This window comes from Balaenoptera borealis (genome assembly GCF_965194805.1).
Source record: "Balaenoptera borealis genome assembly, chromosome: 8".
Taxonomy (NCBI): domain Eukaryota; kingdom Metazoa; phylum Chordata; class Mammalia; order Artiodactyla; family Balaenopteridae; genus Balaenoptera; species Balaenoptera borealis.
The window spans coordinates 121287835-121302113 of record NC_138865.1 but is presented as its reverse complement, the minus strand read 5'-3'; the positions used below and the strand labels follow the sequence as shown (position 1 = coordinate 121302113).

Here is a 14279-nt window from a genome sequence, read left to right as displayed (position 1 = left end):
GCTCTAGAGCCCGCGAGCCACAACTACTGAGTCCACGTGCCACAACTACGAAGGCTGCGTGCCTACAGCCCGTGCTCCACAGCAAGAGAAGTCACGACAATGAGGAGCCCCCGCACCGCAACGAAGAGTAGCCCCCGCTCACCACAACTAGAGAAAGCCTGTGCACAGCAACGAAGACCCAACGCAGCCAAAAATAAAAACAAACAAATAAATAAATAAATTTATTAAAAAAAAAAAAAGGCTAAGCCCCTCCTGGAAGAGTGAAGCAGGTGTGCAGGTGAGGCCTAGACTCCTTCCCGACAGCCTGGCCTTGACCATCTTTGCCAACTGCATGACCAGATCCTGGTCTGTTTGCTCAACAATCACCATAGGACTTCATGGCCATCCCTCCCAGCCTGAAGGCAGGGGGGTGGCGGGGGGGATGAGCCAAGCCTCCAGACCAAATCCACTCGCTGCTCCGTCTTGATCTCCACACGTTCTTCTGCCTTCTCTCCCCGCCCCCCAGCACTGCTCCTCTGGTCCCCTCCTCTCCTCAGCCCTGCAGCCGCAGGCCCAGGGCTCAGCATGTGGCCAGCCCTCTCGCTTCCTCCTGTGGGGACCTCAACCAGCCCCGACTTACCATCTGAGCCCCAGCCTCACGCAGCCAACCAGTGGCCCGACACCAACCGCAGATGTTGAAAAGGTCTCTGGAATTCAACAGGGCCAGGCCAACTTTGATCTCCACTCTCACCTCTGCACTGCTCTCCCACCCCCTCCCCTGCAGTCTTTCATCTCAGCAAAGGGCAGCTTCATTCTTCCAGCTGCTCCGGCCAAAGCCCGGCAGGCAAACGTGACCTCTTTGTCGCATACCCTGGATTTAATCCACCACGTATCCTACCCTTCATACATACCCGAAGTCTAACCCTTCTCACCAGCACCACGGTCCACCCCTTGCCTGAGCCCCACTGTGTCTTGGAGAGCGGCGATGGCCCCTCAGGGTTCTCCGGCTTCTTCTCTTCCCCTGGTTTGCTGTCCTTCTGGCACGCTCGCCCCTTCTGCCTCAGGGCCTTTGCACATGCAGTTCCTCTGCCTGGGCTGCTTGCCTCTCCTCACCTCCTTCACCCACGGTCTCCTTCTCAGAGAGGCCTTCCTGACCCCCTGTGTGCAACAGCCCCCTCCTCCTGCCCTGCTTTACTGCTTTTTATAGCACTTAACTTCACCTTACTTGTTTATTTGTTTTGGGTCTCTCTCCTGCAATGCAGACCCAGTGGCACTCAGGCTTGGCTTTGTCTCCAGGGCTTGGTGTGGAGCAGAAGCCCAGCAAATGTTAGTAAAGGAAGGCAGGAAGAATGAATGGGGAGGGGGCACAAGTGCCTCGTCCAGGGGCCCTTTGGTTTGGATCATCTTATCCAGGGTTTTCTAACCCTTGTCTGAAACAAAAACAACAAAGCTCTTTTCAGACAAAATCTTACACAGAACCTCACAATGTAAAGGGCAGAGAGAGGATTACATTGCTATATATGTAGTTTGTGTTCAGATCATATCATTTACATATTTAACAATCACGCATAAGAGTGAGGTGGCCTGGAACGTGAGAATTTGACCTTCCAGGCCAATGGATGACGGATGCTGACTCACGTCCGCTCTGTGTCCACTTCCTTTCTTTTCTGTTTTGGTCACACAGTTCAGAGAAAATCTTGATATGCATAAAACAATTAGGAATAGTAACTGAAAAAACAGGTCTGCTGTCATACTGAGCAAACAAGCCATAGGAATCTTTATTTCCTAGGTGCGCAGAGAAGTCATCCCTGAACGTTCCAAAATTTAGCTCTGTAACACATCTGAGTTTGTGCGGGTGTTTTGTTACATTTTATGAGTTAAAATCTCATATTAAAAAGTCAAGGTCAGCGTTGCAGACCCTCTGAAGCCGCAGGTAGGGTTGCCAGGGAAAACACAGGACGCGCAGTAAAATGTGAATTTCATTTAAACAGTGGATCGTTTTGAAGTCTAAGTATGTCCCATTAAATTTGCATTTCAGGTATGATACATACGTAGACTTAGAAACAACTCTCGAAAAATAACCCAAAAACAAAAAACAGCTCTCCGTTTATTTGAAATTCACATTTAACTGAGCGTCCCGTACCTTCACTTGCTAAATCTGGCGACCCCATCCCAGCTTGGGGTGGGGAGGGGGGTGTGTCTGCGGAGGCGGTGAGAGTGGGGGCGGGGCATGGAGGGGCGGAGCCGGGCGCGGTCCGAAGGCGTGGCCAGGCCGTTGGGGCGGGGCCATGAGTTCAGGGGCGGGGCAGGAGGCGTGACCAGGCGGTTGGAGGAGGGGCGAGTCGGTGCCTGGCTCTCAGGGTCCGGGACTGAGGGGCGCCTGGGAGCCGGGGCCGGGCGCGCGGGGGCGGAGCTGGGGGCGGGGCCTGGTCTCCGTCGGTGGGGGCGGGGCCTGGCGCTGGAGGAGGGGCCGGGCGCGCGCGGCGCACGTGACGGCGGTTGCCAGGGTGAAAGGTCAGGCGCGGCGCGGCACTCCCAACATGGCGGCGGCCGGGACGGAGGTGTTGGCGGCGCGCAGCCCGGGAGCCCAGGCGGGGACGGAGGCCCGAGTCCGGCGCCCGCCCCCGGCGCGGCCCTCGCGGCTGCCCCCGCTGCTTGTGCTGCTGGCGGCGGCGGCGGGGCCGGGCGCGGGCGGCGCGGCGCGGCTGTACCGCGCGGGCGAGGACGCCGTGTGGGTGCTGGACAGCGGCAGCGTGCGCGGGGCCACGGCCAACAGCTCCGCCGCGTGGCTCGTGCAGTTCTACTCCTCGTGGTGCGGCCACTGCATCGGCTACGCGCCCACCTGGCGGGCCCTGGCCGGGGACGTGCGAGGTGAGGCGCGCCCCCGCGCGGGACTCGACCCCGGCCGCTCGGCCTGGCACCTGTGACCCCCTGTTCTCCCCTCCGGCTCGCGGCAGCCTCTCAGGCTCCTTTCCCGTTGCCCTACGGGGGCATCTCGCATAGGCCGCCGCTGGCCTGCACCCCGGGGTGTATCCCCCATATGACCCGTGAGATCCAGGGAAGTCGGCCGTCTCAAGTCAGAATGACAAGAAGCCTTCTCCCCCAGCCCTCACTCCACAGCTGGGGACAGGGAGGCCTCCCCATTATCGCCTAGCTCTCCAGATCCCTAGTTTTGAGTCCCTAAGACCTTCACTAACGCCCCAGGCCTTTATCCTAGCTGTGTCCCGACGTGCATCCCATCCTCAGTAATTCCACTGCAGTGCCTAGACTCCTCCTTCTTTGAGGATCCCCGTTCCTATTCCAAGCCACTTGCCCTGTAAGTCCTTCTTCATCCTCTTCTGGTTTAGTTAGATGAGCATATAGTGATTTCTCAGTGTCCACAACATAGATGTACAACTACGCTGGAGACTTCTCTATAGAAGCAGAAAAAGACCTTCAAAGCATTTCATTGGTTGGTTCCTTGTTCATGGATACGCAGCCTTGGATAAATCTGTCACCCACCAAACTTCTGGTCATGTTCCCACACTTTATTGATGTTTGGCACCTTCCTCATGTTGCAAATTGCTAATCAGTCACTAAGCTATTGGCCTGCTCTAAATGGCAGAGTTGTAGCCAATTAGGGGTTTTGCTGCAGCCTTCCTGCAAGCTGGCCACGCTTCAGAGTGGAATGCGAATTGCTCTGAAGTGGGAGCTGGTCTCCAGCAAGAGTGGGGTTTGGCTGGACTCTTGCTGAGGTTGAGCTGACCTCTAATTATGTATTTCAGTGGGCAAGAGAGTAACAAATTGCTGGGTTCTCTTCCTGCACTTTAGTTTTACATCCAACCCTGTTGTGATTTTTTTATATCTAGACAGACTCATAACGAAACGTTAAAAAAGTCTAAATAGGGCTTTTGTGCATGATTGTAAATGATTATTTTTAGATGCGTCTCCTCTTGCCTTAGGGTGTTGGGGCCTGTTGATTCTAAAGGGTCCGTTCTTTGATCTAATGTTTTCTTGAGTCCCTAGTGTTTGGCACTGGTCAGAACTGAAATCGGAGACTATGAAACGGACATTTTACTCCTTAGTAGGTTTTTTATTTTAAGCCTTTGCTTTGACACCAAACAGAGGACTTTGCAATTCTCTTTTGTCATTGGGCGGCAGAAACACAGATAGGTAAATTAAAATGCGGGTAGCTCTGGCAAGACGTTTGTCACCTATTCTGTGCATATTTTGATTTTTTCAGTTTAGTGTCTGAAATATAAATGTTGTAAACCAGATCTGAGTGTTGCAAAGTATTTCATAGTTGAACCAGCATGTAAGGAGCCTTGAAAATTGTCCCTGGAACTCAGAAGGAAAGTTATTTTTGGAACCGAAACTAGTAAAACCCATACCTAATGGTGTGATTAACTTAACTGTTAGCTAAATAAGGTTATCTTAAACGAGTTGGACATCCTACAAGTCAAAGCAGGAAGAGCAGGCCTGAGACAGAAGGAGATGTGGCTGAGAGTGAAAAACAGCTGTGGCTCGAAAGGCAGGGCAGGCAGGGGCAGGGTGAGGGGAGCGGCGGCCAGGGGGTCCTGAGAGCCAAACTGCCCAGGGGGCTCCCGAGCGCCAGCTCTAACTGGAGGCAGAGCCTTGGCACTTGGGGTCCCCAGAGAGAGCTCACCTGGGGACTTTGTCGGTCCAGCCCAGGCCTGCTGGATCAGAAGCTCTGGGCGTGCGTGAGGCCTGGCGTCCTGTCAGCACAAGCCCCAGAGGTGGAGGATTTCTGTGCTCAGGGACGCTAAGCCTGCAGGACCACTGCAGGAATGGGCCTGTGGCCAAAGGGGGCGGGAGCGTGGCTTATGAACTACTCCCTCGTGGCTGTCCACACACGAGAACGCCCCAGTAAAGGAACCCGTTACTTGGCCCTGGGGTCCCACGTGACTGGCCACAGGGCCCTTCCGGTGCCTCATTTCCGCGAAGTCCCCGTGGAACGCGTTGGGAAGAGCTGCCCTCACCCTCACCGAGGAGGCTGGCGCAGCCCCTCTGCCCAGCGCCTTCTTCTGGCCGCGGGCCGTCACGCAGGGGAGGGGGCGCCCAGCGCCCACAGGGTCCGGTCTGAGTGCAGTCATCGCTCCTGCTGTCACTGCTTTGGGCCGGCTCCGTCACTTGTGAATTGGAGTGTCCGGTGAGTCCCGGGGCACGCAGACCTTGGACTAGGCCCGTCAGCTGCCTCTTCCCACCCCTCTTGAAATGCAGTGTCCAGCCAGCTTGCCCCATCTGCCCCCCCACCCCAGTCTCGACAGCAGTGTGGCTTCTAGAAGGTGGGTGGTTACAGTACAGCCTCTACTCCCTGGCTTGAGATTGCCTGGGGCGGGGGGGCGGTCACTGAGCTAGAGGAGCACCTGCTTCCCCTGCTGTCCCCCCACCAGCGCCTCCTAAGTGGCCTCTCCCACTTGCTCAGAGTGGGTAGGGGTCTGCAGAGGGCGGGGCTCCTCCGCTCGGCAGGGCCTCTCTGTGCACAGCTTAGGGACACCTTTGTTTTCCTAAAAGATTTGGATTGAACTTTAGCTCTTCGCTGATATTTTCAAAATTTTAAAAATAATTGTTTTTCCTTCTAAGAAGATGGCTTAACAAACAAAAGGTCTACTGTTGGGTGCCAACTGTCCTCCCAGCGTTTACGTAGATCTGGCTCAGGCCTGTCACTTCTAAGTCCTTCGCGAAACAAAACCCTGCTGTGTCCCTGAAAATCCTTTTGCCCGGAGCTGTGATGTTAGCTCAGTTGGTGATGCCACTTCCTTTTGAGGTGGGAGCTGAGACACCTGTGGGGGGGCAGCCCCCCCCCCCCCCCGAGACGGCCCTGAGGCGCTGCGGAGACTTTGTCGAGGCAGGAGTGTCCCTGCCAGCATCACCGGGTCCTGGTGTCCGGCCCGGCCCATCTCTCCTCCGCTCTGTCTTTGGGGAAGAGCGCCAGGGAAGCAGGGGCAGGTTTTCTGTCATTGGCCCCAGAATTCTTGATGAGAGACTCAGAGGGGCGCCCCGGAGCTGGCAGACAGGCACCCGCCGCACGCCCCTTCTCCTCCTGTCCCCCACGTGTGGTCACACGGTTGAGTGGCAGGCCAGGGGCACCAGAGCCCCGACGGCTCGCTCCTGGCGTCTGCGGGGACAGCCGGGCCCCTTCTTGCTGCCGGGCCTTGGTCTCACCTCCCGGTGAGCTCTTCATCACCAGCGGTCTCCTGGTCAGCATGGCCGGAGGCCTCGTGGACGTGAACTGGACCACCTGCTGTTCCCCACGGGTCATTACCTGTGCGCCGCAGAAGGAGGCGGGACTGAGGGAGGAGGGGTGCTGATGGAATGGGAGCTCGCCTGGACCCCAGAGAGGTGGGTGGGCAGGGACGCCCCCCCTCCCTCCCCCGTTACGGGCCCAGCAAAGCCTGTCGTGGGCTCCCGCCACCAAGACTCGTCTGCAAGACCCAGACTTCATTGCGACCAGGTCCAGAGGGACACCGCTGCTGTGTGAAGCCCGCGACACTGAGTGAAGGAACCTGGTGGTAAATGCCGCTGGCCCTGCCTGGGCTTTGCAGGCGAGTCAAGGACCTTACCGATCTTGGGAGCTTTTCCTGCCTCGTGATGCACAACCTCCAGCCAGCAGGAGCCCGTCCGCATCCAGTGGGCTCACTGCAAAGCCTGCGGGACCACGTACAGTGTCAGCTTAACCACACCGGGCGAACTCGGGGCGTGAAAGGATGCTTGAGACCCAGTCCCGGCCCTCTGCCCCGTGGCGAGGCTGAGGCAGAGTGCCCAACTCCAGGCTGCCCTGGGGGGCTCGTGTATAACGCGTGCTCCTTAGCATGAGGCTTAGTTTCTGCCTAGGCCTATGTGTCCTGATTTGCAGCTTGAACGTGGAGCTTATCTAAAAAGCCCTTTGCTCGTCCAGGAAGGGGCCTGTGCAGGGACCAGAACGTCCTCCAGCAGCTGGAATATGGGATCAGAAATCCCAGCGTCCCCCTGACTTCCCGAGGATGAGGAGGAAGAGGAGGCCATAATGGAGCTCTGGGCCTTAAGCACAACACTCGGTTGCATCCTTTTAAGCCTCGGAGGTTAATTAATCTGTACTGTAATCATTTTCTAGAACCAATTGTTGCTTGACCATAAATCAGACTTTTATAGATGTTTTATTAGAACTTGATAAGTAATGGTGAAAAGTTTAATCCTGTTAGGTTAAGTAATGTGGTTACTTGACAAGGAAACCTGAAATAAATTTTAGTCCACTGTGTATAGAAGCTTAATTGTTTCACAGGTATTTTTTAAGCCTGTGGTACTAAAAACAGACGGGCTCATGAGTGGGAGTGAGGAATGGGCGCGGGCCTCACTGCTGCTCCCTGTGGAGGCTCTGGTGGCCTCCCTGCCTCGCAGCTGGCGCGCTTCACCCCCGTGTCTAGTTGGGGGTGGCTGACGCTGTCTTGTCCTGAAAGCAGGCAATTTGCATTCGGTTTAGAGCGCTTCTCTCCTTTGTGTGGTGGGGTCCCAACAGGTGGGAGAGGCAGGAGGAGGGGAGGGTACCAGTTGAATGGGCAAAGACCCTGAAGCTCAACCTCTGAAATGGTTTGCATTTTATTTGATAAAATAGACTGTCTCCCTTTTGTGTGGGGTGAATGCCGTCCATCTGCTAGGATACTTGCAGTGGCTGCTGGCGCCTCTGTAACCGAAATTCTCCCTCATCTGCCTCCTTCCGGGCCTTCCCGCAGCTTCTTTCAAAGGTGGACAAAGGCCGCGTGAGGTGTGGGCAGGCCCCGCGCCAGGCTGCCGCCTCGACGGGGCGCGCCGTCTGGAGTGGAGCCCTGGCCGCCTGTGGACGTGAGAGCCCTCGGGCCGGGCAGGGGGCTGTCCTCTGGCCGCCAGCGCGCGCCCTGCCAGAGCAGCGCCGGACTTCGGCTCTGCGTTAATCCAAGTGCGTTCCCTTTCCCGTGGACCCCGTCCTCCGGGGGAGGTGCAGACAACGAACGGAAAGCGGGCGGCATGAACAGTGGGTTGGAGGGGTGAGTCCTAGGAAGGGGAGCGGGGCGGAGGGAGCGGCGCAGGGCAGGGCCGCTGAGCGAGGGGCCCGCCACGTGGGGGGACGGCAGGGCCGAGGCCCGGGGCGGGCGAGACCGAGCCGGGCGAGACCGAGCCGCGCCCAGAGGGTCCAGCTCCGGAAGGGGCGGGGGGAGCCGTGCTCTCCCTCCTGGCCAGCAGGGAGGAGGAGCAGCTTTCAGCCGGGACCACACGACCTGGTTCCTCTGGAGGATCCCTGGCTGCTCCCTGGGGGACTGAGGGCCAGAGGCCCGCTGGCCGGCGGGAGTGCCGCGGGGAAGGGAGGCGCCCCACCCCGCGCCAGCTCGCTTCGTGAGGGGCTGACGGGCCTGGGGGGGGGTGGGTTGTGGAGGGTAGTAGCGCTTGTTCTCCAGAGCGTTCAGGTGTTTGGGAGTGGCGTCCAGTTGGCGACCGGGAGGAAGGGCGGCTTCCAGGCGGAGTGCACTCTGGGGTAGATGGGGTTTGGCCAGACTTGCCAAGTGAAACAGCTGGCAGCCCGGGGCTCTGTAGCGTCACTGTCGCGTTCGTTTCCAGGGCACAGCTGCCGTTACCGCCCTTGGCCAGGCACTGCCCCGGTCGGGCTAGTCTTCTTCCACATCCTGCTGTTGAGACACATTTAAAACTTGGACAAAAGGGTGGGACTCGTGTCCTCTCAGCGTCATGTGGCCTCATCCCCAGGTTCCCCAAGGACCAAGTCCAGGGGGTGTACCTGTGTTTGACCTTTGCTTAATGACTGTTAGCTCAGGGCTCAGACTCAGGCTGCAGTGAACTCACAGACCTGATCGGGCAGAGATGCAAATCGCTTCTGTCCAGTGGGAAGGGGAACCCTGCTGGCGTTGGCCAGCTCTGTCTCAGCTGGGTGGTGCTGGTGGCCGTGTGCTTGGTCCTCTCTCACCCCAAACGGGTCCTTCAGTAACCAGGTCAGGGCATGTGTGACACCTGTTCCCTCTGCAATGTATGAGTCATGCTCTTAGCTTTTTGAAAATTACGCCCTGATACTGACTTAGGATGGACTCAGTGTAGGGAACCCTCATGCTAGTACATTTACCAAGCATTTCATCTGTTAGAGACGTCCAAGGAAAGACTAGGCCAGCGTAAGTTTTTCTAAAACATCCCACAAAGCATTTCAGCGCGGTCGGACTGCTCCTGAGGCACCGTTGCTTTTTCAGGTAACACCTCAGCCTTTCACTGTTATGCTGGGAATAAGCAATTCGTTAAAAACCTGGGGGAAACCAAGGTTGTTTTTCTTTTTCTTTTTCATTTTGAAGCCACTGGCAGTTGTACCCTATTTTGAAGGGCTGGGTCTACCTACTGGGTGCCTGGGACACTTGAAGGCGCTTTGGAGGCTGAAAAACCCGAGTAGGAAGATATAATCTAGGGTCTCTGTTTTACAGCTGGGGTGACACAGGCACAGAGAGACTCCTAAGTTTCCCAGCTCCTCGAAACCTGGTGGCAGAGCGGGTGTGGGCTGGACGCTCTGCCTGCAGCCGGGTGTCCTTATGCTGTCCGGCACTGCCTGCTGCATTGGGGTGGGACACAGTGAGGCTGCAGGACCTTTGGGGTCCATTCAGGGCGGCGGCCCGGTGCCAGCTTGAAGGGGTGGTCGGTGCACACTGACTCCCTCCCAGGAGGGCTCCCAGGGTGCTGGTGCCTGCGGGTGCCCACCCCCGGCAAAGCCTGATTCCCCACCCGAGCATCCCGTGTCAGGCCAAAAAGAACTTTCCACCTTTTCACTGGGAAGGTGCGAGTTGACGCTGAGCTGGACGAGTGTGACCTGCCAGTTGAGGGCGGGCTGCCCTGCCTGGAGGCTTATGAGAAAAGCACGCTTGGGCCTCCCCTGGCGGTCCAGCGGTTAAGACTCCGCGCTTCCACTGCAGAGGGCGCGGGTTCGGTCCCCGGTCGGGGAACTAGGATCCCACATGCCGCGTGGCCAAAAACAGAAAAGCGAGCTCAAGGTCAGTGTGTCATGAATGTAACAGGAGGTGGGGAGGTTCCCTGCCGGGCGGCCTCCTCTGCCTTCCCGGCTGCTGCCCAAAGGCCCAGCCTGGCACAGCTCCAGGGCAGCACGCCGGGTCCCCCTCGGTCATCCTGTGGGGACTCTGAGCTGCTTCCTCACCGGTAAAGTAGGAAGGGGGACAGTGGCCTCCCAGGCTTGGCTGTGAGGCTCGCCCAGGATCACGAGGAGCAGCGATGCCGTGAAAGCTGTGAGTCCCGAGCAGGACGGGCGAGGGGAGAGCGGCCCTCGCGGCACACGTGCATCGTGCGGGTCGGGCCTGGCCGGCCGTGGTGCTGTGGGTGGAGTGCCAGGCCCTTCCGCTCCGTCCGTGCGTTCAGGCCCGTGACGTGGCTGCGTCCTGTGGTCGAGGTGGGGTGCCACGCTCGCGAATGGGTTCCTGCCCTCTGGGGTGGCCCACGTCCAGTGAAGAGAAGGTGTGAGATGTGTTGGGAGTACAAGGATTGTCTGTACGTTTAAGAAGGGGCCACGTTGTGCAGAGGCTTTTTAAAGAAGTTATCAGAGGAAACGGCTGCTTCATTCCACGCGTGACTGTCTGAGGGTTTGGGGGGGTGGACGTTAGGGTGGCGGCGTCGGGGGGCGCTGAGTGGGAAGTGGGGCACGTCTTCGTCTGGAGGCAGCAGGACCAAGCGGGGAGAAGATCCTGGTAGGACCCTCCGCCTCGGTGGAGGGCGGGCCGGGTGCCTCGGGTGCTGCGTCTGCTCTGCCTGCCTGGACGGCGGGCCGCGGGCTCTGGAGCCGCCGAGCCGACTGGACCTCGGGCGGAGCTCCAGCCCCGCCTCCTGCGTAACAGCCAGCTGCCCGCCGGGCAGGCCCCACAGCACGTAACCTGTGAACTTGCTCCGCTTGGGAAGAGAGGCTGGTGGGGCTTCTCTTGCCCTGGTGACCGCTCCTGGGCAGGGCCAGGGATGGCCTCTGTGAGGAGGCGACATGTGCGGCACTGAGGGAGAACGTGGCCGGGCGCTCAGAGGACAGTGTCCGCCCGAGGACCAGGTCCTGTGGGCTGAGAGCCGGGCGCGTCGTGGTGGGGCCGGTGTCCCCGCGCGGGCCGGGCAGAGTCTCGGGCTGGGGTGGGCGCCGGGCGCCGGGACCCGATCCGGGTCTGCGGGCCGAGCAGCCCGTGGAGCCCGCGGTTCTCGTTTGCGGTCGCGGAGCGGTCGAAGCAGGGCCGTGCGTGAAGCCAGCACCGTGTTAGAGTTGGGCGGGCCGGCACCCAGGCCTGCGGCCTCCTCTCCCTGCGGCCTCCTCTCCCTGCGGCCGCGCGCGGCAGCCGTGCTGGGTGCTGTTTGCGGCCTCCTGCACCGGGGATCCTGGGAGGTGCAAGCTGAGGAGCGGGACACGCGGCCCCCGCAAGTACCCTGAGGTTCCCCAGTTTTCTACATTTATTTTTATAAGTAACACGTACTTATTAAGAAAAATCTGAAAAACAAAAAAGTGGGCCCAAGTCCCACCGTGAAAACTGCACCCTCGTGAACGGCTTTTTCTGTCCGGGGCTGGCTCCGTTGTGTGCATAATGTCAGCTCTTGAAGCAGTTTTCCGTTTTCTTTCTCTCTGGGTCCTAGAGCACTTTTTTTGAAGATGGAGTGAAAGCGTGCCATGGAGATTCTCGGTAAGCCCTGAAGCCCTGTGTCTGTGCGCCGGGGCGGAGGTAGCAGGAGCGCGGTGGCGGGTGCGCCGGCGGCCCTGGGAGCCCGGCAACCTGCCACCCGTGCACCCTGCGCCCGGGCCTCTGCCGCGCTAAGTGGATGAGCGTATTAACTGTTCTTCCTTAGGTCCTTGTAATGGGACACTCCAGAAAGATGTGACCTGTGATTCGGGAGGGCTCTGGGAATTTTGTTTTCCATCCATTTAAATGGCCTCGAGATGAACCGGTTTCACTGAGGCCACATTAAGTGGAACACTATTCGGTCATTGATTGTGAAAGCAGAACTTCGGTTTTTTTCTTTTTTCTTTTGTTTTTTACTTGATTCTTTGCATTATATTAACGTTGGTAAATATTTTGTATAATTACAGAGGAAAAAGGCATTTTTTTTAAGATTTTTTTTTTATTTTAATGTGGACCATTTTTGAAGTCTTTATTGAATTTGTTACAATATTGCTTCTATTCTGTGTTTTGGTTTTTTGGCCCTGAGGCATGTGGGATCTTAGCTCCCCGACCAGGGATCGAACCTGCACCCCCTGCATTGGAAGGCGAAATCTTAACCACTGGACTGCCAGGGAAGTCCCAAAGGCATGTATTTTTAGGGAAAAGTGGTATATGAGGTGGAAAAAAAAGTAATGATTGAATCGCTAATATGTAGAAGCCGTCATGTTTGTATAATACTTAGTGATGGGTAGTATTTTCTCTCTCCTTCCAGGCATGCTTTTAATACAACCTCTGAAGTCTCAGGTCTTAGCAACACTCTGAGAAAACCCGTTTGGCGTGATTTATAACCAAATGACTAGTTTAGATGGGTGGTGTCTGTCAGAACTCATCAGCGCCTCAGGGACGGACCGTTGTCAGTTCCTACTCAGAAGTCACATGGTACAGAAGGCGGCTAGCGGGACTCGCCCTGTCCCTGGCCCGTCCCCTCCGGCCGGTCCTGCCCGGGTGGTTCTCTGCTCCTCTGTGTGTCTGCAGAGGCCTGCAGCCCATCCCCCTGTAGGCGAGGAGCCAGGAAGCGTTTGGGAATCTTACGGTCCCAGAGAAAGGGAGCAAATCTTTAAAGGGAAAACCTCACTGGAGGATGTTGGGGAGACCGCTCCTTGGAAGCTGGTGACCGAAGGGACGAGCTCCGCCCTTACCGCTGGGTGAGCCGCGCCTTGGGGTCTCCAGGGCGCAGCTTTGTCTGTACAGACTGCCCCCACCCGACGTCTGGCCTGCAGCCCTCGGGAATTAAAGTGTTGGGTGGGGGGAGGGGGGGTGTCAGTAAGAAGGAAGGCAGCCAAAGGTCACCCATCTCCTGTTGGAAGAATGCCACACCACCTGGGAACTGGCCTCCACCAAAGCTGAGATCTAGGTCCGCATGTTTACAGAAAACCCGGGGGCAGGGGGCAGTCACAAAATCCAGATGGTGGGAGACCGCGGGTGTAGAAGACAGGCCTTGTTTGGACGCGATTTAAACAAAGTAAGCAAAAATGGGACAATTAGGAAGATTGGACTCCCGACCAGATGTTTGTTGCTGTTGAAGCATGTTGGTCTGAGTTGGTGTGGTGCCGGGAGGACGCTTGTGCTGGGAAAGAAGCTCTTCCCTTTGGGAGGCGCGTGGTCGGTTATGTCGAAACGACTGGCTGGCGGCGGCCCACTTGGCACAGTTGGGAAGGGGCTCAGGGTTTGAGTGAAACGACTCAACTGTGAGCTGGTTAAGTGTTGATATTAAAGGTAGGAAAAAAAATACTTAAAACTGCTCCTTTTCTACTCCCAAGAATGGCAGCAGTGTCTGAGGGTGTGGGAAGGGCCTCGGGGAAAGCATTCGGAACCACTTCCTTCGTGTTTGCACACGGCTGTGTCTTTGGCCTGAAAGACCGGTGGCCAGATGCTGCCGGCCTTTCCTCTCGTTCGAGTGAGTACGCGGGAACGCTCTGGCTAAACGGCCTGGACCACGTGCGTCCAGTTAAACTGTAAACGCTGTCCCGGTGTCCCTGACGGAGGGCCGGCCACGGGCTGATGACAGCCCTCCGTTCCCGGCGCTCTCATCCGTCTCGGGGTCGTTTAATTCGGAGACCGAGGAGGCTGCGGGGCGATTTGCAGGTTCGGCAAACAGCGCTTTGCCGTGTCGCCGTCAGCGATGAGGGTCCTGTCCTCTTTCCCAGCTCAGCTCAGGACTGTCCCGAGGGTGGACGGGCTTGCGGGACGGCCCGCGAGGCTGCGGGCCTGGGTGGACCGTGGGGACGGGGCCGCACTGACGGTCTCACTCCTGCTTTTCAGACTGGGCCGCTGCCATCCGAGTCGCCGCCCTGGACTGTGCGGAAGAGAAGAACCACGAGGTGTGCCGCGCCTACGAGATCCACTTCTACCCCACCTTCCGGGTGAGCACCTCCTCCGTCCTCGTGGCGGCGGCTTTCAGTTGAAACCCACCACCTATGTAATCCCTGCATTTTCAGCATTTGGGGCGGGCGTCTTGAAACGTAGTGGGGATTCTGTTTGCAGAGGGTCACCTCTCGTTCCACCCCGTTGGGTTGCCCGTGTCGTGCTGGGACTGTACCCGCAGCTCCTGCTGACACCCAGCGAGGGGAGGGGGGTGAGGCCTGCAGGTGGGGGAGCGGCCGGGAG

At 57.8% G+C, this 14279-nt stretch overlaps 1 protein-coding gene across 1 annotated transcript in view; it reads left to right on the top strand.

The window, feature by feature from the left end:
- Nucleotides 1-2483: 2483 nt before the first annotated feature.
- The window catches only part of QSOX2 (quiescin sulfhydryl oxidase 2), a 29025-nt gene continuing 17229 nt past the window's right edge, over nucleotides 2484-14279 (top strand). The window contains exons 1-2 of the mRNA XM_082401842.1: nucleotides 2484-2850; nucleotides 13935-14035. Coding sequence (XP_082257968.1) covers nucleotides 2520-2850; nucleotides 13935-14035 — 432 coding nt within the window. The 5' untranslated portion in view covers nucleotides 2484-2519. The remainder of the gene's footprint in view (nucleotides 2851-13934; nucleotides 14036-14279) is intronic.